This window comes from Nicotiana tomentosiformis, chromosome 4 (genome assembly GCF_000390325.3).
Source record: "Nicotiana tomentosiformis chromosome 4, ASM39032v3, whole genome shotgun sequence".
Classification (NCBI taxonomy): domain Eukaryota; kingdom Viridiplantae; phylum Streptophyta; class Magnoliopsida; order Solanales; family Solanaceae; genus Nicotiana; species Nicotiana tomentosiformis.
Window position 1 is genome coordinate 5,215,599 of NC_090815.1, and position 23,966 is coordinate 5,239,564.

At 36.2% G+C, this 23,966-nt stretch overlaps 3 protein-coding genes across 6 annotated transcripts; 1 reads left to right on the forward strand and 2 right to left on the reverse strand.

The window, feature by feature from the left end:
• Positions 1-767: 767 nt before the first annotated feature.
• Positions 768-4,563, reverse strand: LOC104090772 (uncharacterized). 4 transcript variants are annotated; one of them, XM_009595951.4, is made up of 5 exons: positions 4,239-4,563; positions 3,924-3,964; positions 3,649-3,841; positions 2,249-2,701; positions 768-1,595 (listed from the first exon to the last, which is right to left on the reverse strand). In XM_009595951.4, the coding sequence occupies exons 4-5, from the start codon at positions 2,654-2,656 to the stop codon at positions 936-938; spliced, it is 1,068 nt and encodes a 355-aa protein (XP_009594246.1). In that variant the 5' UTR covers positions 2,657-2,701; positions 3,649-3,841; positions 3,924-3,964; positions 4,239-4,563; the 3' UTR covers positions 768-935. The 4 variants fall into 4 exon arrangements, with proteins under 4 accessions (XP_009594246.1, XP_009594245.1, XP_009594247.1 ...); XM_009595950.4 differs by lacking the exon at positions 3,924-3,964; XM_009595952.4 differs by lacking the exon at positions 3,649-3,841.
• Positions 4,564-11,000: 6,437 nt separating this feature from the next.
• Positions 11,001-16,183, reverse strand: LOC104090774 (receptor protein kinase TMK1-like). The gene is made up of 3 exons (XM_009595953.4): positions 13,626-16,183; positions 11,454-12,987; positions 11,001-11,356 (listed from the first exon to the last, which is right to left on the reverse strand). The coding sequence occupies exons 1-2, from the start codon at positions 15,925-15,927 to the stop codon at positions 12,458-12,460; spliced, it is 2,832 nt and encodes a 943-aa protein (XP_009594248.1). The 5' UTR covers positions 15,928-16,183; the 3' UTR covers positions 11,001-11,356; positions 11,454-12,457.
• Positions 16,184-19,384: 3,201 nt separating this feature from the next.
• On the forward strand, positions 19,385-23,674 carry LOC104090775 (pentatricopeptide repeat-containing protein At4g31850, chloroplastic). The gene is made up of 2 exons (XM_009595954.4): positions 19,385-22,980; positions 23,280-23,674. The coding sequence occupies exon 1, from the start codon at positions 19,529-19,531 to the stop codon at positions 22,901-22,903; it is 3,375 nt and encodes a 1,124-aa protein (XP_009594249.1). The 5' UTR covers positions 19,385-19,528; the 3' UTR covers positions 22,904-22,980; positions 23,280-23,674.
• Positions 23,675-23,966: the final 292 nt, after the last annotated feature.

Here is a 23,966-nt window from a genome sequence, read left to right on the forward strand (position 1 = left end):
TAACCCCATGCCTTGTCAACAACACATCTATGACCAAAGCCTCACAAAACTTGCTCCATCTCTTAATTTGTAATTTTATTTTTTTTCATTTTTTAATTAAATAAAATTTAATGCCTAATTAAAGTCTCATAGTAATAAATTTTTTAATTTATTTTATTTACTCAAAGTAGAACTAATCGTGTAAATGAATCTTTATATATCCCCTTTTGTAATTTAATACTTACAAAAACACTCCTTGAAAAGAAGTGTCAAACACAAACTACTTTTCTAATACAATAAAAGTGTTCTTTAAATTATTTAGCCAAACATAAATTGTTACTTTCCCAAAATATTTATGCTAAAACTCCATTTAACGAAAAGCATCTTTCAAAATAAACAGTATCTAAAAGCTTGGCCAAAGATATTATATAGTGAACAAAGCTTGATCCATCATATTAACTTTATGGGTTCAACATTTAAAATTTTTAGTATTAGACCCATTATATTTTTAAAGTTATGTTTTCATATCTACTATTATTGTAATTTCAATGAATTTTTGTAAGTAAATTTATACAGCTCATGAGAAGTATTAGGTTCAGGTGAACCCACGGGCCACGGCCCGAAAGCTGCATCCGCCCCTGGTTACATAACTGATTGGATTAATAAAATTAGTTAGTTGCTGTGCAGAGAGGGAGGAGATCGGTTTTATGACACATTACAAGTGTTATTTTAGTTATATATCTCTTTTCACATGAGAATATGAGACCAACCAAAAATAACACATGAAATCAGTAAATAGAACACATAAGATCTATGTAGGACCATTTTCTTCTGTTCAAATTGTAACTGGTCATAGGAGCTAATTTCCTCCTAAGCAGACAAAATCCTTCCTATTTTGTTTTCTGTGTGGGAATTTCTAATGGCTATTTCTGTTTTAGGGATAGGGTGAGAATTGTTCACAAGGACCAACTAGTACAAAACATCAGTGCAGGAAACTGAGTAGCTCCATCTCTTACATAGAGCAGACCAGGTTGCAACTTGCATTTCTTTCCCAAGTTAAAATTGACAAAGCTTTCAACTTGAAAATGTTCCAAACTTCTTGGACCTTGCATCAAACCACCAAGGCTAAAACCCCATCCGAAATCATCGTCGGGGGTATCGGATACATTAACTGCCCACTGCAAATATTTGGGATTTGATCTTTTCATCTCTACCCAACCACCAATTCTTGTACTTTCGACACGTTGTGACTCTAGTGTTATAGCGATTGATCCATCTAAGAGGCCGTTTTCCTCCAAGGGCGCCTCCGAATGCCCTGACTGTTGTAAACTGCCAATAGGGAACGTCATAGCTGCGAGTCTATGCTGTTCACTTGACAGAGTAGCCGCTTTGTGTATGCCCAAGATGGATAGCTTTGTACTGCTTGTAAGTTGGCAAACAACTTGACCAAAAGTGCCAAAACAATACAAAAGTTTACCGGAGTGTGGCAATGCAGAGACAAACTGAGCCAAGGAAGCAACAGTATTTAACTTTTTTACCATCACAGCAATTGCACTACCATTTAGTTGATTCAGCAGAGGCGGCCCAAATGATGAATAATCTGTCAAGCCCCTTTCCTGGAAAATTTTTGCAAAAGGAAAATTGTTATACTAGTCATTTTGTCCTTGCTTTATACGAGGCTACACAGAAAGGCAAATGAAGATGAAGCAATACAAGTATCGAATACAATATGCAACAACCATCTAATGACCTCCCATGTGATCTTCCTTGTTAGCTAATTGATTTCTCATAATTCCTAATATGTGAGAATTTTTATACCACAAATCTGCAACTTGACTTTTCTCTATTCAATTTTTTTGGTAAAGTGCATCTGCAACTCCTTGTTCTTTTTTTCTTTTCCTTTTTTTCACCTGTTGCTACCGAGATTTTGGCGGATTGTAGACTTAATTACTGCTTGTTAAAGCTTATGCATGCCTTTCATTTATTTGTTAAATTCTGTTTCCATTTGATAGTACTGTAGGTTTGCCATATCCACTTTTATCCCTGTCATTTCCTAAAGCTAAAAGAGATTCGAATTCGATTTTACATTTCTAGTGTTATGTGCATAACATTAGCAGTTTAGCAATTTTTATATGATAGCTATGCACTTGTTCATGCCAACCCTGATACTTGACGATAACAATAAGAATATAAATATCACGAGAATGCGAAATTGATAACTATTAGTATTAGAAATCAGAAAGCAAGCTCAGTACTCAGAAACATTTACCTCACGTGAACTTGTAGGTACTGCAATATCTCTACACCGACCACCAACTGGGATGGCAACTGCGGAGAACCAATCACTAATATTTGCTGCATAAAGAACTTTTGCTAAAGAAAGTGGAGTGCCCTGGATATTTATTTGGCCTCTTTCGCTGCCAACAAACTCTGCAACAAGTGTATCTTTTTCACGAACAGTTGTTTCAAAAGTCAGCCTAGAATCAATTCCAGTCCTAATTGTTCTTTCAATTGCATTGCGCTTGCGTTCATCAATGGTACCGATCATCAACAGTGCCCCCACAGCATCAAATTCTCCCCTTACATTAGTGCTAGCTTCTTGGAATGGACTTCCTTTTGACGATTTATAGAAAGCAAGCACTCGCTCCACCTTCTCTTGTCTGTCTCTTAGCTTCATAATATCTGAAAAAGCTTCTCGCTGCAATCTCTTCAAGATCTCAATCTGTAAATGATAATATTGGAAGAGTTGTAAAGCGCCATTATACAGCTTGTTTCTACCTAGGAATTGGCAAATATATGCAACTAAAGCTTGTCGAGGGCAGCCAGGTTAGGAAATGGTTATGTCCTAAAGCTAATGAGAGTAACAACTAACAAATAGTTCTGAACCAAACTATGTATAAAACAAATCTGGATAAGTCTTTAGCCAGTATTGTCTCCTGGGAAGCTCATCGTACAGGCGTAGTAATACAGCAGCAGATAGTAAACATAGAAGAATTTGATGTTAAGACTAAAAAAGATTAGACAAAATAGAAGAATAGGCAGAAACTAGATGAGGTTAGGGTATATAGTCACTGGTCAGAGCTTTCTCATACTTAAAGAGGCCAATCAGAATAAGGCGAGCCAAATAATAAAGCTTGTGCTAACTATATTAACAACAAAAAATAAATCTTGTGGTTACTGGTAAAGTAAGAATTTGACTGCTCAAGCTCTGAATACTTCCTCTATATCACTGCGCTGCAGTGGAACCAAGCATGACGAGTAACACATAAACTCCACTTTAGATCAATAGTACAAAAGTAGGGACATGTACACTCACCCTTCTCCCTACCTTTAAAAACCACCATATACAAAGAGTTAAAGACTGCCACTCCTCACATAAGAAATAATATTTTCATAACTTTTATTATTTTCCCGATAGATTTTCATTTGCTTCATATAAGATCCACATGAACGAGATTAGCTGTAACCTTGAAGAAATATTAAAGAAATCCAATCAACAATTGGGTCCCTCACTAAATAACTTTTTTGTAATGATAATGGTGTCCGGACCAGCACGTGTGCACCTTGACTCACTGATTAACTTTCTCGGGAAAATAAAAATTTGAACTTTCATATTTTATATGTGATCCAATAGTATCTCCTTTTTTTTCACAACAACATTTACCCAACCTGTCCCCAAGGAGGTGGCTTAACAGTTGAAAAACCGTTTTAGCACCGTTGGTCAATGAAGTGGGAGGAGAACGAGGTCTCAAGTTCAAATCCAAGCTGATGCAAAAACCACCAGATGATTTCTTCCCGTTTGCCTAAACCATAGTGGGCATAGAGTTAACCAGCATCTATGCTGATGGGAGGTAGTAGGTACCTGGTTCAGTAGAATAGTCAGACACCAGCGTCATTACTCATTACAAAGAAAAAATATCTATCGAACCCAACAGAGAAGTTACCTCATAGTATTGAAATATTAAAAATCCATTCAGATTCAGGCCTACACAATTAATCCATTCCACAGAACAAAATCAGCATAAAATAAAACTCTTTTACATTTCTCATCTTTATTCTATAGGTTAATCAGCTTGCACAGGGGAAAAAAGTGAAATTTATCAGAATTAACACGAGAAAACAAAACCAAGGAAACTTAAACAACCCTAATGAGACACCCAAAAATTATATTTTGACAATGCATACTAGAGCAATTGGGTTTGTCTATGTGTAATGACTGGGATAACAAAATAAATGAAAAGAAGTCACATTTAAATTACCGGACTTCGACGGTTAGAAGTGTCGCCGCCGCGGAGAACGCCGGAAGCGAAATCTTGGGTAGATTTGGCAAAGGATTTTAGCTTATCTACAACTGAAACTGCTGCTTCCATTTTAAAAGCGTATACACTGAACAATGCGTCGCCCAAAGAGGAAGAGGTCGTGTTTCTGGTTTTTCAATGGTAGCCTTGTTTGTGATTTTACTTTATTCGACTCTGTTTCCTTCTTTTTGCCTCTCTGAATTTATTACAATCTTGTTCGAGCCAAAAGGCCAAAAGAAGATGGAAATGGAATTGCTCACCACGTTCCTCACACATTGAAATTATTTTGTTATGAGTTATATCCTATTCTTAATTATATATTAAGAGAAAATAGCAATGTTGCAAAGGGGTGTTCAAAACCAAACCTACCAAAACCGATTGGCTTAATGACTTATTGGTATCGGGTTATCGGTTTAACGGATGGAGAATGTTGCAAAGGGGTGTTCAAAACCAAACCTACCAAAACCGATTGGCTTAATGACTTATTGGTATCGGGTTATCGGTTTAACGGATGGAGAACGAATTAAATTTTATTATTAACGGCTTATCAGTTTGGGGCGAATTATTCAATTTTCTTATCGGATAAACCGTTAACCCCCCTTATCCTACGACTTATTTTATTACGACTTATATATATATATTAAATATCCCTTCCACAATTCCACTTATCCCACTATAGAAGAATTTCATTTTTTTTTTTTGCTCAAACCTATAACATGCCAACAATCTCCTTCGTTGCATGTTATAAATATATAGGTAAATGAGATCCTAATGCCACCAAATGGACCAAATTGTTGGCCAAAAGAATATAGTAACAAGTAATGGCTTGTGTTTTAGGATCATTGAAGGTAACAGTGAAAAATGGTGGGAATACATGCAAAGTAAACTGGCTTTTTGCTGGTATTTACTAATAACAATATAACACGAAGGACCAAAATAGGCCTCTGTAATACATATTCAACTAGGCTGATAAACTGCCCGATAATAGCTAAACCGATATCAATCCGCCCGATATCTTATCGGGTGGCTAGCGGATTAATACATTTAAAAGTCGATAACTGAGAAGACGAACCGTTAAGAGTAAATAACCGTCTGATCCGCCAGATAAGGAGCCCTAATGTTGCTCTTGAGTTACTATTTTATTTCGATGTTGGTCCATGTGTTTGTTTGGCTGAAATTTGATTTTCAATTAACCTATGGTTGTGTTTGGTACGAAAGAAAATATTTTTCATAAAATTAAGTTATTGATTAGGTAATAAAAAATAGTTTTTGAAAAATATATGTAATTTAGGCAAACACTATATGAGACGAAATGAGTAAGGGTGCGGAAGGTACTAGATTGGGGTAGCGGTAGCGAGAGTAGCGTGTAGGGGGTGGCCGCGGGGTTTGGGATGGGGGTGGGGGTGGAGGTTTGGAGTGGGGTGTAAGGGCGAGGTTAGAGGGTTGGGGTGGGGAATAGGACGGGGAAGGTTGAAAAAGAGTTTTGCAAAAAAAAAAAAAAGACTTTTGGTAGGGAACTCATTCTCCTCCGTTAATGATAAAAATATTTTTCAAAATATTTTAGCCAACCAAACATTAAAAAATTAGAAAACTTCGTACCAAACACGGCCTAAATGTGTTATTTTAGTCCTTGAGCAAACCGATGTTAATATCTTTTAAACTGAATCGGTATTTAAGAAACATAAAAATTAAAAGAAAAAAGAAAATTTTGGTGAGATTTTTTTTTTGGTTGCTGATGAAAATTGAACCCCTCTTTCTTCTCGACCTTTGTTAAGTTGGTAGTTGAGGTGAATGTATTATGGTCATCTTAAGCCAACATATTGATAATTTCTAATAACATTATGATAGGCAATTGTTATTTTTTCCCGTTTTTGCTGTATAAAGTTTATGATTGGGAAAGATAGACAATTACAACTAAATTAGATGTTAAACTAATTTAGAAAGAGATTTAAACCTTTTACGAAGATCAAACCACAAGTTTGAATAAAAACTCAAAATCATTGGCAAGAAAAAATATACCTTAATTGATGAACTAAGGTCTACAACTTACTCTATGAACCTCTCAAGTGTTTCAATCAACAACAAACCGAACTTAGCAATATTACACAAAAAAAAATGTATTTTTAGGATTTCAGAAAAATAGGCCTAATTAAGCCCCAAAATAGAAACCTAACAGGCTAAAAATAGAAAGAAGTCCAAGATGGAAAATCTAACCATAAACAAGCTAATATTCATAGCCTTCTTGAACAGCCAATACAGTCAAATCTCTCTATAACAATCTCGTTTGTTCCGAAGTTTTTAGGCTGCTATAGTTAAGTATTGTTATAGAGAACATATATTACAATCAAACATCTCTATAACAACTTCATTTGTTCCGATATTTTTTGGCTGCTATAGTGAAGCGATGTTATAGAAAATATATATTATAACATAACATAAAATTGATTTCGAGAAAAAAAATGACTTTTATAGTGAATGATTGTTATAGAAAGATGATGTTATTTTTTGGCCAAATAGGTGTACGGCCCCTTAAACTTGGCTCCAGTTTTCATTTTGACACCTTAACTTAGCTCTTTTCCTATTGAACACTTTAACTGTACTTTGGACTATACCATTTAAACACAATGCATGATCCGGCTGTAAAAACTTAAGCGCATGTTTTTAAACGCTTCCCACATGGAATAACATACCAATAATATTCTGACACGTGTTTATTTATCCATGTCGGATAAAAAAAACTCCGGTTTTACCTTACCCACATACCTCGCCTCACTTAATCGATCTTCCACCCAAAATCCCCCTTTTTTTAGCCTAATAAACTACATTGAGACCGATTCCCGGTGGAATCTTCATCGATTTTGAGTTAGATTCAACTCTCCGTCAACTATTTGGCCATTATACTACTAATACAGGTAATCGTTTGCTTCTTTTGACCATGGTGGTGAGTAGAGTTAGTCGTAACTGGAGTTGGTCGTGACTAGAGTTGGTCGTGACTGAAATTTCGAGGGTCTAGACATGTCTGCAGACGAATATATTCTTGTCGATTTTCACCATGGTGGACATATTGTCAAGGATCTTGTCCCAAGATATGTAGGAGAGAGGGGTGAGGATGGTCACATGATAGACAAGGACCACTTTTCTCTTTTTGAGCTTCTGTCCTACACAAAGGATATGGGTTATGCTGAGGTAAAGGATTTTTATTTAATTAATCCTAAATCTAATGACTTTGTCTTGATTGAAAATGATGAACAACTGTATAATATAGTTTGTCATCTTAATCATCTTGATCATTTAGATTTGTATATTAAGCATGTAGTTAATGAGCCTGTGTTGCTTGATGAGATTGTCCCGTGTGGCCTTTTATGTGGGCCAGAAGTTGTTGAACCAAGTAAAAATATATTAAATAAAGAGGCTTGGGCAACATCTACTGTTCCAGAGGATATAAATGTCCAAGAAAGTGCTGCAGATAACACATCTGTGCCTGAGGAAAATCTAGCTGATGTTGGGGTTGCAGGTGAGAATTTACAAGGGGCTAAAGAAACAACAAACATAGATGCTAGTTTGGCATCAGATCTGTCAAGTAGCGAGTCTGGATTAGATAACATTCCTGATGAAGATGATAGTGATGTGAATGAAGAGCTCACTTCATTAAGGCATGAAAGAAGAAAGAAGAAAAAGCAGAAGAAACAAAGAAAGAAACCTACTACAACTGAAGAGATTATTGTGGGAGAAGCTGGAATAGATAAAGGCTTTGAGGATATTGGCAGACCATCTAAGGAGGACATGTTTGCTGGAAAATTAGGAAGGGATGAAGACTACTACACCAGTTCTGATATTGGAAGTGATGATAGCACATATGAGTTAGATGTTTTAGCTGAAAGGGGTATTGACTTACCTCCTAGAAGGAGAAGTAAAAAGGTAAGGTTTGACCCTAACGGTTACCTTGCTATTTTTGAGCTTGGTATGGTATTTGAAAATGCTGTAGAGTTTAGAAAAGCAGTAGCTTCATATGCTGTGGAGAACAAAGTGCAACTAACAATTAGGCCTAATGAAAAGGATAGGGTTAGAGTTAAGTGTAAAGGAGCCAAGTGTAACTGAAAATTATATGCAAGCAATTATGGAGATTCATGTGACTTTACTGTGAAGAAGTACCATCCAGCTCATAAGTGCAACACCAAAAATAAGAACAAATTATGTACTTCTAAGTACATTGTCAATAAGTATAAAGATAGGATTATTTTCCAGCCAAATATTAAGTTGTGGGAGATTCAGAATTTGGTCAGGGATAAGTTAGGTTTGTATGTTGGAAGGGCGGTTTGTTACAGGGTTAAATGTAGGGTGATAAGTCAATTCATGGGTGACTGGAGGATGGAATTTAACAGACTTGTTGATTATGCTGATATTATTAAGCAAACAAATCCTGGGAGTTCATGCTGGATCAGAACAGATAGTAAGACTATTCCTGGCAAGAATCTGTTTGTCTATTTATATCTATGTTTAGATGTTTTAAAAAGAGGATGGTTAGAAGGGTGCAGAAGAATTATAGGATTTGATGGTTGTTTTCTAAAGGGAATCTGCAAGGGTGAGTTACTTGTTGCAGTTGGTAGAAATAAGAACAATTAAATATTTCATATTGCATGGGCTGTAATTGATCAAGAGAAAAAACACTCCTCGAGCTGGTTCATCACATGTTTGATTGTAGATTTACAGTTGGGAGATGGTGTTGGCTTAACTGTTATGTCAGATATGCAAAAGGTAAAGTTACAATCAACTTTTAATTTTTCTTTTTCTTGCTTTATATATACTGTCCACTAACAGTTATTACTATTTTTTGTAGAGACTAGTACCAACTATAAAGGAATTACTATCAATGTCAGAACACAGAATGTGTGCTAGACACATTTGGTCTAACTGGTCCAAGAATTGGAGAGGTGAAGAAAGGAGGAAATAATTCTGGAGATGTGCCAAAGCATCTTATGAAGTAAAATTCAAGGAAGGACTGGAAGCAATGAATAAGCTTGGTTATAAGATATGTGAAAACTTGTTGAAGTATGATAAAGAGTATTGGTGTAGGGCATACTTTAGAGAAGATTCAAAGTGTGATGTCATTGAGAATAACATGTGTGAAACATTCAATTCTTGGATAGTAGGTTCTAGGCACAAGTCTGTTATAACTATGTTGGAAGAAATTAGACATAAAATCATGAATAAGACCATTGAAATGAGGAAGTTTGATGAGACTTGGGTTACTGACATTGCACCAATGGCTAGGATGATACTGGAAGAGAACAAAGCCCTTTCTAGGAGGTGTAAGGTTATGTGAAATGCAGAACATGGGTTTGAAGTTGATGAAGGTGTGTACAGATTCATTGTTGATTTTAGGACCATGATATGTACTTGTAGATCATGGATGTTGAGGGACATTCCATGTCAACATGCAGTATATGCATTCTATGATAGAGAAATGGACCCAGATGATTATGTTGCCCACTGGTATAGGAAGGAAACTTTCCTTAAAGCTTACCAGTATTTCATTCAATCAATTCCCAACATGAAGATGTGGTCGGATTCAACAAATCCATCTATAGAGCCTCCGGAACCTAAACCTATGCCAGGTAGATCAAAGAAATGTAGGAGAAAAGCCAAGGATGAACCAAGAAAAAAGCATGGTAAACTATCAAAGAAAAGGGTAAAGATGACTTGTTCAAACTGCCAACAAACATGACACAACAAATCTGGATGTAGGAAAGGGGTAAGTTCTGATATTTGTAATTCTGTCTTTTACATTCTATTTTTTGCAATTCTGATATTCTTTTCTTTTACTTCTGTCAGCATGTTCCAAGAAGTGCTACTCAACAAAGTCAAAATATGCCACTACCTTTACTAAGATCATCTCAGGAAATACCATCTCAACAAAGTAAACCATACTCTATATGTGAGGATACAAATGTTGTCAAAAGACAAAGGAACAACCAATCAACTGAGCTTGGTAGAGGAAGAGGAAGAGGAAGAAGCCATGGACTAAGTAGGGGAAAAGGAAGAGGAACTACACTAGGAGGAGGCTCGGCTAATGCAACAACCATTGGACATAAAAGGCCAAGGCATACTGGTTTTGGGATTTTCACTGACACTATGACTGGAAATACTATCATGAATGTAAAGGTGTATAGTTTATTATAATGCAGTTTTGTGGGTTGGAATTGTTCTGTTTTTTACTAATTCATTGTATTTTACAGCCTGGTATATCATCTGAGAGAGTCATATCAGCTGGGACATTCAAGGATACATCTGCAACTAACATAGACATTGGATTTAAGCCCCTCAGATTGAAGTTTAAAGGAAGAAATGCAGTGACAAGGTCACAACTTCAACAAATGAGTGCAGCAAGGAAAAAAGATTCTTCAAGTCAAACAAGTTCAGCTGCATCTACACTGTGAAGCAGACTAGTTTTTATTTATGTTATCTAAGATGTCACTACCAGTTTTTTGTTTGGGCAGTTATGCTCTATTAGAGTTTACTAGTTTGGTTAGTTATATGTTTGGGAAAACAATGCTCTATTTTTTGTAATTTGTAGACCAAAACAATGCTCTATTTTTGAGCTTGGATGAAATGCTAGTCCATCACATTATGTAATGGAATGTTTAGGCAATTATGTTTTCAATTCATGAATATGAATTTGCATTTCATTCATAACACATTATGTAAGTGCAGCTGAACTTAAAATTGCATTAAAAATTGGTCATTTCCATTTCATTCGTAACAAGATAGTGTACATTAACAAAAGGCCAAATTCCTAGTACCTACTTCCAACATACTACATTTTTCTTGAACTAATAGCAGCAACTACAACACTATTAGCACCAGCATATCATAAAAATACTACATTGTTCTTCAAACCACCAGCATCACCAAAGCCAAATCCATAGAAACAGCACCACCACAACAACAAATAACCACCTCAACCACGCAATTGTTTTCTCAGTTCTTTCGACTCTCTTCAACATACCCCGTATAACCCTCTTAGCTTGGTCAGACATTTCATCATCATGCCATCTAAAATATTTGCAGCCACCCCGACCCTACAAAATTCAAAAAGAAATGCGGCCAAAAAAATTAAAAACAGATTTCTTTATTAAGAAATTCAAGGGTCTAACAAAAATAATACGATCGACTTACCAATTTACAACCATAAAATCGGCGACCTGGGTTTGCAGATGACCATGATATAGTCAGTGGCGCATTAAATCCACAGTGGCAAATTTCCATTCCATTGCGAGAAATTGTTGATTTTTGTGACGTGGAACTGATAAACGAGAAAGATGAGGAAGAAATCAGATCAAGATTCAAGCTTAGGTGTAGAAGGGGAAAATGACGAATTTGCAAGGGAAGAAGACGAAAGAGGAATTAGGGCATTCTTGAGAGAAAAAATGGGAAAATCGGGTGTTTTAAAGTGGGTCTAACGGGTGGGTTTTATTTTTACTGTTGGAATATCCACTTAAGCAAATATTAATAACATTCACGCGCTTATCATGTGTGGACATAACGCTCTTTTGGCCGGACATGCGTTGTGTTTAAATGGTATACACCAAAATAGAATTAAAGTGTTCAATAGAAAAAGCGCTAAATTAAGGTGTCAAAATGAAAACTGGAACCAAGTTTAAGGGGCCGTCTATATATTTGCCCTTATTTTTTTGATAAGAATATAAAGATGATGTTATAGAAATGTCTGACTGTATAGCATAACATGAAAGATTGGTTCCAAGAAATCTTGGCCGTTATAATGAAATGTTGTTATAAAGAATGACTTTTATAGAAAGGTCTGACTCTAATATGCAGTTGAACTGTGAATATGTGATCATAAGCAAAACTTAAAGTTTTGACTGAAAATGCACACTTTAAGAAACAGCAAACTTTATCATTTGCACAAACAAGAGAAAAGGAGAGTCAAAAGGCAACAGAAAATTTCCTATCCACTACATCCAAAATTATGAATGATTAACCATTCTCAGATTCTAGAGTCTAGACTACATTAACCGACTGGAGTTGAGATTAAGGAAAAGAGAAAAAGAGAAAGTAAGATAATACAAAATGGAGGCAAAACAAGGTTTGCTTTGAGTTGCAGCAAAGAGCAAGAAGCAGAGAGAATGAACATAGAAACGTCGGACAAAAAAAGCTTCGATTCATCTGCCATCGGAAGATGTGAAAGAGTCAGCGAAGCCAGAGGGACGGGTTGGTATACTAGTTTGAGTGTTGTCCAAACTTGGAAGGTACGACGAAGAATATGAATCCATCTGACTTCTACCTTCATAAGCCTGCCACTTCTTAAGAGCCTGAGGAAGTGACATGTCGAGATCAATACCATATATGTCCTCTGAGCATTGATCAGACGGTCTCCATAGCTCCACTAGAGATGAAAGAACATTGACAGCATGACCCATGTCGGGTCTTTGATATGGTTCCCTCGCACAACAGTGTCCAGCTAGCTCGGCTACAGTGTTGATGCTGGCAAGCGTTTCCTCGTTGATGTCAATTGTGGGGTCAATTGCCTTTCGGAATGTGTCCTTATTAATGAGCATTCTTCGGAACCACGTTACTAGATGCATGCTCTCCTCGGGTTGGCTTTCGTCAAGAGCCCTTCTTCCCGTTAAGAGTTCCATCAAAATCACACCAAAACTAAACACATCCACTTTCGTTGTTACTCTTCCAGTCACTGGCAGACAGGTGGAAAAAAAACAGGTTTAGCTTATGCCTTATTTACAAATAGAGGTTTAGCTTACGCCTTATCAAACTGACAGAGAATTAAGCACGTAAATCTGGCCTTAAGAGGAACTTCACTTCACACTTTATCAGTACAGGGGATTTTGAAACTAGAAGGTGGTATCATCTCATTCCTTCAACCTTAAAAAGAATACATTTACCATTTTTAACTAAGTAATCACAACATCAAGTGGTTTAACACAGAGCAAACGAATGCATGATTCAAGAGTTCTTGCCCATGGACTTGAACGTAACTCAATTGACTAAGAAATGAGATAGAAACATAAATTTTCGGATACATAATTTGTAGGAGAAGAAAAACGCTAATATTGATTAGACCAACAAGTAGATTTAATAAACTAATATCAAAAGGCTAGATCTTTGGATTAGACTTAACCACTAATCATCTAACTCCCGAATGATAGAATGATAGCTACCCATAACCAAGTTTCTTTTAGATCCACCCGTCTAGGTTCAGTGCATGCTTTAAATGTTGGCGATTGAAATCATTTATATCTAACCACAAGCAGCATAAAAACTACATCAGGAATTTAACACAAAGGACGCAAAAGAAAGCGGAAAAAGATATACCTGCATATTCTGGTGCCAGATATCCAAATGTCCCAGCAATCCTTGTCTCTATAGATCCTTTTCCTTCTGGAGCAAGTCGAACAAGGCCAAAATCTGCAACCTTAGCCCTCATATCGTCACCTAGAAGAATATTGGACGGCTTAAGATCCCTGTGAATGAAACTCTGGTGGGCTAAACTGTGGAGGTACTCTACTCCCCTAGCAACATCCAATGCAATTGTTAACCTATTTGTCCATTCCAGCGGCTTAAGCCCTTCCTCCGCCCAGTTAAAAAGATGGCTGCTTAGTGTCCCTTGAGGCATGTATTCATAAACAAGGAGCTTTTCATTCCCATCAAGACAGTACCCGAGTAGAGCAACGAGATGCCTATGCCTAACCTTGGTCAAAACTGCAATCTCAGATTTGAATTCATTGAGTCCCTTCCCAGTGATAACTCCACCTTCCATTCTCTTGACGGCAATTTTCGTCCCGTCGTGCAACTCCCCTTTGTAGACTGTGCCAAAACCTCCTCGACCTAGTATGTTATCTTCACTAAAATTATTGGTCACAGTCCTCAGAACTTGAATGGAAATCACCATATTTCCACCTTCGGCCATTGAAAGATCACTTGTTTCACTAATAGAAACAGTATGAGTCTCGCCAACTGCACCGACAGTGACACTAGATCCTGCAACTGTGACCTTCACATTATCATTGTCCGAACCAGAATGGCGTGGATGAATGACCATTGCATTAGGACTTTGCACTCGAGTAAAACGCTTTTGTTTGCTTCTGTACAGATAGAAAGCTGCTATCACAATCAAACAAAGCACCAAGATGCCCCCGATTACAGAAAATACTATAATTTGTATCCAGCTTTTGGACTTTGTATGCGTAGCTTGTGCACTTATGTCACCGCCAGAACCAGAGCCCGGTGAACCTGATGTACCGGGAGAAGTAGTGCCTTGGGAAGTTGAATTAGCCTTGTCCTTCCCTATATCAGGGTTTCCACTGGTTTTCAAGATCACATTATTCCTAAAAGAAGGTAATTTACCATATATTTGGTTGTTTGATATATCTAACTCTACAAGACCTGCCAAGGTAGTGAGTTCCTCAGGAATCGAACCCGTGAGATTATTATCTGCAAGAACTAATCTTTGCAGTGACTTCAGTGAAGCAAATTCAGGAGATATTATTCCTGAAAGCCCCATATTCTGGAAATTTACAATGGTAATGTTCCCGTTATTACAAGTTATCCCAAACCAGTCTGCACATGGATCATTTCCCTTCCAATTCTCCGCAAACTTCCTCGGATAATTCATCGATTTCGCAATTAAAAGCAATGTATTGACTCTTGGATCACAATCACCGGGTACTGGTAAACAAAAACTATTGGTATCTTTTATCAAATCCATAGAAACTGAATCTTTGAACTTGGGAACTGGCCCTTGAAACAAATTATTAGTCAAGTTAACAACTTTCAGAGATTCTTGATTCACCAAAGAAGTCGGCACTGATCCCGTAAAAGAATTATCTCTGACACTCAATACCTCCAAAGACTTTAACCCCGAAAAGTCGGGTAAAGGGCCTGAAAATCCATTGTCATTTAACCAAACCTCCCTCAAGAATGTCATGTTCTGTAAAACATCAATTCCTCCACTAAGATTCTGTCCATTTAACCACAAAGACTCAATCAGCGAACCCGAAAAACTAGAAGGCAATTCACCCTCCAAGTTATTAAGAGCTAAATGCAAGCTCACTAATCCAGGAAATTCATCAGCTCCTAAAAACTCAGGAATTTTTCCAGTAATATTAGCTGAATTTGCTGAAAAATCTTGAAGTACTGAAGCATTTTTAAGGCTTTCAGGTATACCCCAACTAGCAAATGGATTATTATCAATATTAACTGATATTAATGAAGTCATACCACTAAAGAAATCAACAGGAATTGAACTAAACTGATTATTACTAATAATTAACACTTGCAATGAACTTAATCCATTTAAACTAGGCAAAGGGCCAGAAATTTTATTCCATTGAAGCTCTAAATGCTCAAGTGCAGTAAGTTTAGACAGTTCTTGTGGCAAAGTACCTTCAAGATTATGGTGCCCAATTTGGATCCGGGTGACCCGTTTGTCCACTGAACAACCCACGTGGTTCCATTTGCATGGATCCGGATCCAACCAGCCCATTTCTTGAGGTGGATTTAGGCTCTTTTTCAAAGCCAACATCACTGTGGCATCATTTTCTTGAGACTTTACACCAGAAAAAAAAACAAGAACCAAAAAAGCTACAAGCTTTAACCCAAGAGGGGTTTTTTTCATCTTAAACAAAAAAAGATAGAAACTTTCAGCTTTTTTCTATATGAAAGAACAGGGATCTTGTTTTTTTAGCAAAATTGGAAGATGGGGTTTTTCAAGATTTAATTTAGAGGAGCATTTAAGGAATGTGGGGTTTTGCAGGTAAGGAGGGAAGGAAACAGTAAAGAGTACGCAAAGCTTTGAGAGTAGCAAAAGTTGACTGAAAGCTATAAATGGGGGGAGTTGGCAACATGCAAGAAGAGAGTAATTACAAAAGTTGGATGATTCTTGCTTGGGAACATGGTCCCAGGCCATATAAGGTACAACTTGCAATTCATTTTATGTTTGGCCATAAATAATTAATTATGGCAAAAATTTATCCGTTTACACTAAATCGGTAAAAGTTATTGGTAAAGTTGAGTTAATGGTAAAGTTGAGGTAGTGAGTTCGAGGCATAAAAATAACTTCTTGCAGAAATATAAAGTAAGGTTGCATATAATAAACGGCTCAAGAATATGTGAGGCCTAAAGCCAAAGTTTAATATGAGACCTAAATTTTTAAAAGAAAGTTATAAGATTGTTATTATTTGAAGTCTATTCTTCTAACCTTTTGAGATATAAAATTGTTAATAGTCTTTTTTATAATCAATTTTGTTTCAATAATTCCTTTACAATTATAATATAGCCAATTCATCATTTAATTTTTCTTGAAAAATTATAGAGCAATAGAAGTATAGAACTATTGAAGCTTAAAAGTATTGTTGAACACTTGAACTGATGAAATCTTGAAAAAAGAAGGTAAGTAACAATATCAAAGAAAAAATATACATGAGTTTCTGAAATATGAAGAGATTGAAAATAAGAAAGATTGATTTGGACAAATTAAGGCAGAGTGTAAATTTTTACACGTTATCTAATGAAAGAGTAAAAAGTGAAAAATTAAAACGTTGGAGAAACTATTAATCTACCCATTTTTAAGTAAGTTAAGTTATTACTTTATTTATATATCTAAAAAGTTTTCTTTCTTTTTATATTAAAAGTACTAAATATTATTTTTTAAACGCCTATAAACCTATTATTTTTTATAAATAGGGCTCCCCAAATTTGGAGGCCTAAGGCACATGCCTTACCTTCCATAACATTGGAGCCGACTCTGCCGTATGGTCCGGTCCTTCCCCCGATCTCGCGCATAGCAGGTGCTTAGTGTATCGGGCTGCTTTTTCACGCTAAATCAATAAAAGCAAAAGAGTAATTACATGTGCATGCTTATACTAAAACACATGCCTTGCTTTACTTTTTAGTAATCAATGTCTCTTTCTATATTTAGTAGCTCTTTAATTTTAGTAACTCTTTACTATCTCCGTCTCAAATTATTTATTGTATTTTTAAAAAATAATTGTCTCGAATTATTTGTCTTTTTAAATTTTTATTACCAGAGAATAATATGTACAAGTATAACAGAAACCCTTCACTATCATTCTATAATTTGACATGCAGCCCCAACTATAAAAGATCTTGGTAACTAATCAACACCAAATCTAATGAAACACAAGAAAACTATCAAAGGATAGAAGTTTAGATTTTTTAGTTTCTTCGCTAAGTTGGATTTCAAACTCCCTCGACAATGGACCTCTTGAATCATTAACCTGACCATGTCCTCACTTCTTGTCTTCTGATTACGAAAAGTTCTCCAATTTCTCTCTTGCCATATGTGGTATACAATACACGTTAGTAGCATTCTGTATATGGCTGCTGATGATCTCCTACATGATGCAAATTGTGTAGCCCAACTGATCTCCTCAGTCCATCCTTTGACATCTCTGTTTATTCTAACCCACTGTAGTAGTTTCCTCAATATAGTCGCTGAGTAGTTATATTCGAAAAACAGGTGCTCATGATCCTCGTCAGCACCTTCACACAGGGAGCAAATTGGTTTGGTTAAGATACTCCATTTGATAAGCATATCCCTGGTGTATAGCCTACCTTGTATGGCTATGTATACGATAAAGATCCATTTAGGGCAACTAATTATTTTCTCCATGCAACCTTTGGAAATTCTCCCCTAAGTTTGTTATATATGTCTCTGATGGATTCGAACCATTTAGTTTCGTTGTGTTGTAACAGAGACATCAGTGATATACTTAATTGTTATTAATATTATCTAATTATATATAATTATTATTAAAATAAAATGTAGTAGACTTATAATGGGCTAATTCATGAATTGAATCAAACGAGGACTTTTAATTTAACTAATTTAAACTTAATTAAACTAAAGAATCATGCTCTTTAAGCGGGAGTAACAATCTGCAGTCATCACCTCTTCCACTCTAATATTTGCTTCAATTAGGTACCTGACAGCACCTAGAATCTTTTGAGTCAGCCATGATGCTTGCTTAGCTTTGACAGTCCATGCTTCTCCTTGCTTTATATAGTAGTGTTTTGAAGACTAAACGTTAAATATTCAATTAATATAGATTATATATTAAGACATAAATAAGGGTGAAATAGTTACAAATTACTCTTAATTAATATTTTTTTAAGGAGCGTGTAAAAGAAAAATATGACAGATAATTTGAGACGGAGGAAGAATATGATATATTTAAAATCACAAAATCTAAAGATATTTTGGTACATTATCTACATTTTTAGTTTAAGACCATAGGATATGACATTCTTGTACTTTTTTAAAATTTTGAGTCTAATCAAACTATAATACATATATTGAAACGTAGGAAGTATGTGGGGGGTAAATTTGCATCGATAGTTATTTATTATTTGTAAATAATTCAATGTTTATCAATAAAGATTTGTTGTGATTTGTGAATATTGAACTTCAATATTAGAACTAATTGTCAAATATACTCTCTTCGGTCCACTTTAATTAATTTTTTGGCTCTTTTTTTGTGGTCCATAATATTTAATTTTTTTCAAATATCAAGAGGAATTGACTTCATTTTTCCAAAGTTACCCTTGGAGTAGAGAGCGTATAAGTATTTATTATATTTCAATGAATAAATTAAGGTTAATATGGTCAATTTTATTGTTAATTAATGTTAAATGATGGATCCCTTAATATGGACATATTTCAATGAATGAATTAAGGTTAATATGGTCAATTTTATTGTTAATTAATGCTAAATGATGGATCCCTTAATATATGTGAAAGCATAAAATAAAAAAAAATAAAAAATTATGGTGGATCAGAGGAGTGATATTTAAGTAAAGTAATTATTTTCAATCACCAAACTTCTAGTTTTTTTTTTTAAAGAGAAAAAATTCCCAACTTTAAAATATCTACGTCTTCCTCAAATCCACCTTAATTTCCCAATCTTTTCCCCTCTCTCATTTTTGTTTTTCGTTTTTTCTTGTTAAATTTATTTTCTACCTGAATTTCATTTCACCCCACACAAACCATTTTAAAATATCTCTACTCATCCTCAAATCCTAAAATCCTAACCCACACAGGTAAATTTTAGCTCAACTTCATAACCAACTCTTAAACGCGTCGAAGATTCAGCAGAAAAAGCATTTTCTTTCCTCATGATTATACAATTCCTTATGTAAGAATTGTTAAAAGGCATGTAAATTCATTGATTGTTCTTATTGTTTTTTTTTTCCCATCCATGGCTGTTATTGTACTTAGCTCCTCAACAATTTGCTGCAATAATTTCAATTGTATATCTTTAACTGAGACTAGACAATTTACTACTACTACTAGTAGTGGTACACTACATTTATCAATTGGTTATAATGGGTTAGTGAGAGGAGGAACATGTTCAAGAGTCTTGAATTTTTTTCCTTGTGAGTATGTGATGAATTGCAAGAAAATTAGGAAAAAACATGTGGGGTCTTCAAGATTTGTGATAAAAAGTTCAAAAAATGATGCTTTATTGGTTAATGTGAAGAAACTTAGAAATGGCATCTCTGCCGAGGAAGTATTGAGGGATTTGAAGTCTATTTCGGAACCGAATGAAGCTTTGTGTTTGTTTAAATCTGTAGGGGAAATGCCTAGGGTTGTGCATACTACAGAGACATGTAATTACATGCTGGAGTATTTGAGGTTTCATGAGAGGATTAATGATATGGCTCAAGTGTTTGATTTGATGCAAAAACAGATAATATATAGGAGTTTGGATACTTATTTGATTATATTTAAGGGTCTGAATATTAGGGGAGGTATACGAGAAGCTCCATTTGCTCTCGAAAGGATGAGAAAGGCGGGGTTTGTGTTGAATGCCTACTCGTATAATGGGTTAATACATTTGATCCTTCAAGCGGGGTTTTGGAAGGAAGGTTTAAAGGTTTATAGGAGGATGGTTTCGGAAGAGCTTAAGCCGAGTCTTAAAACGTATTCTGCGTTAATGGTCGCATGTGGTAAAAGAAGGGATACTGAGACGGTCATGAGATTGTTAAGCGAGATGGATGGGCTGGGATTAAGGCCGAATATTTATACTTTTACCATTTGCATTAGAGTGCTTGGAAGGGCCGGAAAGATTGACGATGCTTGTGCTATATTAAAGAGAATGGATGATGAAGGTTGTGCACCGGACGTTGTTACTTACACGGTTCTCATTGATGCTCTTTGCATTGCTGGCAAGTTGGATGTTGCTAAAGAAGTCTTTGTCAAGATGAAATCTGGGTGCCATAAACCTGATCGAGTAACTTACATCACTTTGCTCGACAGGTTTAGCGATCATGGAGACTTGGACTCTATAAGGGACTTCTTGGACAGGATGGAGGCTGATGGCTATAAAGCGGATGTCGTTTCTTTCACCATACTTGTTGATGCTTTGTGCAAAGTAGGAAAGGTCAATGAAGCGTTTGCTACATTAGATGTAATGAGGGGGAAAGGGATTTTACCTAATCTTCATACTTATAATTCATTGATTAGGGGCCTGCTAAGAACTAACAGAGTCGATGAAGCATTGGAGCTGTTTGATAGTATGGAATCTCTTGGAATTAAGCTTACAGCTTACACGTATATCCTATTTATCGACCATTATGGGAAGTCAGGCGAGCCTGATAAAGCACTTGAAACATTTGAGAAGATGAAAGTTCATGGAATTGTGCCTAACATTGTTGCTTGCAATGCATCTTTGTATAGTATAGCAGAAATGGGAAGGCTTGGAGAGGCGAAAAGTATATTTGATGGAATTAGAGAGAGTGGATATGTTCCGAATTCTATCACCTGCAACATGATGATGAAATGCTATAGTAATGCAGGGAAAATTGATGAAGCTATTAAATTACTCTCTGAGATGATGGAAAGGGGCTGTGATCCTGATGTGATTGTAGTCAATTCATTGATTGACATACTTTATAAGGACGGTCGGGCTAGTGAGGCATGGGCAATGTTTTACAGAATGAAGGATATGAAACTGGCTCCTAGCATTGTGACCTACAACACTCTACTGGCTGGATTAGGAAAAGAGGGAAAAATTCGAGAGGCCAATGAATTATTTGATAGCATGACTCTTCAGGGGTGTCCTCCAAACACAATCACTTACAATACACTTTTAGATAGTCTTTGCAAGAATGGCGAAGTTGATAAAGCCTTGACTCTGCTTTATCAAATGTCCGGACCAAATTGCTCTCCAGATGTTGTCACTTATAACACTGTCATTTTTGGGTTGGCTAAAGAAAAAAGGGTAACCGAAGCATTTTTGCTATACCATCAGATGAAGAAGAAAATATATCCCGACTGTGTAACTGTGTATGCTCTTCTTCCTACTCTTGTGAAAGATGGTTCAATTGAGGATGCTGTTAAGATTGTGGAGGGTTTTGTTAACCGGGGTTTGAATAGGTCAGAGAGATCCTTTTGGCTACACTTGATGGAAGGTGTTTTGGGTGAAGCCGAATTAGAGTATTCCATTTCTTTTGCAGAAAGACTGGCATCTAATCGTCTTTGCACAAATGACTTAATAATAGTACCTGTTATTAGAGTTCTGTGCAAGCAGAAAAAAGCCCTTGATGCTCATGCACTTTTTGTTAAGTTCAAGAACGAATTCGGAATTCGTCCAACACTAAGATCATATTATCCCGTAGTTGAAGGACTTCTGAATGTTCATCTTAAAGAATTGGCGTGGAATCTTTTCAAGGAGATGAAAGATGCTGGTTGTTCTCCCGATGTTTATACCTATAATTTATTTCTTGATGAACTTGGTAAGTCAGGGAAGGTTGATGAACTTTTTGAGCTGTACGAGGAAATGCTCCACAGAGGATGTAAGCCGATCACGATAACTTACAATATCCTCATTTCTGGTTTGGTGAAGTCTAATAAAGTAGAGAGAGCGATAGATTTGTACTATGATCTTGTAAGTCTAGGCGTTACACCTACTCCTTGTACATATGGTCCTCTTATAGATGGGCTTTTGAAGGTTGAAAATTTCGACAAAGCAAAGGACTTCTTTGAGGAAATGGTGGACTATGGATGCAGACCTAATTGTGCTATCTACAATATTCTCATAAATGGGTTTGGGAAAGCAGGTGATCTTGAAGCCGCTTGTGGCCTCTTTAACAGAATGAAGAAAGGAGGAGTTAGACCGGATTTAAAGACTTACACTATTCTTGTAGATTGCCTATGCACTGCAGGGAAGGTGGACGATGCTCTGCACTACTTTGAGGAACTGAAGTCAGCTGGCCTTGATCCTGATTTGATTTCTTACAACCTTATGATCAACGGAGTCGGGAAGTCTGGTAAAATGAAGGAAGCATTGCATCTTCTTGATGAGATGCAAAGCAGAGGAGTTACCCCCAACCTTTATACCTATAATTCCTTAATACTCAATCTTGGGATTGCTGGAATGTTGGAGCAGGCCGGAAAGATGTATGAAGAACTTCAGCGGCTGGGTCTTGAACCCAATGTTTTTACATATAATGCTCTTATCAGAGGGTACAGCAAGTCCGGTGATCCGGATGGTGCATATGCCGTTTATGAGAAGATGATGGTTGGGGGCTGTAGCCCAAATACTGGGACTTTTGCTCAGCTACCTAATTAAAGCCGGTCTTTTTAGGTTCTTCTTCCAAAGTGAAGCTTCTGAGATTGAGTTCCTAAACTCTGCCTCGGGCTGCTAAGGTATATACTCATTCCATCACTCCATGGAACGTGCTGGGAATGTCAATTATTTCTGCGCTTGTTGAATTTTCAAAACATGCTTACCAAAAAAGTTTTTCAAGATATAATTGCTATATTTTGTTGTTCCTCAGATCATCGTGTGCCCTGCTGTCCAATTTATCCCCGAAAAAATAAGAAAATTTGTTTCCTTTTCCATTCTCAGAACATCGATGCGTACAAGCTAGAAGTTAGTTTCTTGTCAACAATGGTATTTAGATTGGCTAAACTTTTAACCTTAATTTCTTGGTTCTTTTCTGCAGGGGTTACTTCTGCTGATCTGACATTATTATTTGAAAAGAGAGGTAGAGTTTATTCACTTGTTTGCAGCTCTTAGATGTGTGCCAGGTTTGTTAGGCTCTGCTGTGCACCTCAAAGGCTTCGGAATTCATTTGTAAGGCGCTCTGTAAATTCCAAAATGTTGTCTATATAGTGTTAATAGTTGATTGTTGTAGGTTCATCCCTGTGCATCTTGTAAGAATAGTCGACAGTCTTAGCAATAACTATAGCATATCTCTTATGCTTGGTTAGAATACATGGTTCCAAACTGTAGATAACCAACCAATGTGGAGGGAAAACTCTTACTGAAGTTTTGATTCGTTCTTCGATTTAAAATGTTTTTCTTGTCAAGAAATGGAGATCACCTTACATTGTATTATTGTGTTTTAAAGTGTACCCAAGTGTTGTTCCAATTATCTCTTATGATCAATTAAGTTCAGTTTTTAGATTCGTATAAGCTTTATTGTAAATCCATTTATGTTTTCCTTATCGCTTCTGCATTTACAGCTTTCTTGAGCCTTCAACATTTCCTTTTGGTATTGGACTGTTGCTTTCCTTAGTCGAACCTCCAGAAGTGAAAAGTATCCATTTCTGAAGACATAGTCTATCTCTTGGCTAAAATCGTTTGAAATGGAGATAAAGAAACATTACCACTGTATCTAATACAAAAA

Bases quoted from the DNA above. Each gene is read 5' to 3' on its own strand.
- LOC104090772 (XM_009595949.4), bottom strand. From the start codon at position 4,349: ATGGAAGCAGCAGTTTCAGTTGTAGATAAGCTAAAATCCTTTGCCAAA. The intron at 2,702-4,238 runs GTAATTTAAATG...TATCATTTACAG, and splicing joins CTTCTAACCGTCGAAGTCCG to ATTGAGATCTTGAAGAGATT. The intron at 1,596-2,248 runs GTAAATGTTTCT...AAAATTTTCCAG, and splicing joins TACCTACAAGTTCACGTGAG to GAAAGGGGCTTGACAGATTA.
- LOC104090774 (XM_009595953.4), bottom strand. From the start codon at position 15,927: ATGAAAAAAACCCCTCTTGGGTTAAAGCTTGTAGCTTTTTTGGTTCTT. The intron at 12,988-13,625 runs GTATATCTTTTT...CCTGTCTGCCAG, and splicing joins TCTGGCACCAGAATATGCAG to TGACTGGAAGAGTAACAACG.
- LOC104090775 (XM_009595954.4), top strand. From the start codon at position 19,529: ATGGCTGTTATTGTACTTAGCTCCTCAACAATTTGCTGCAATAATTTC.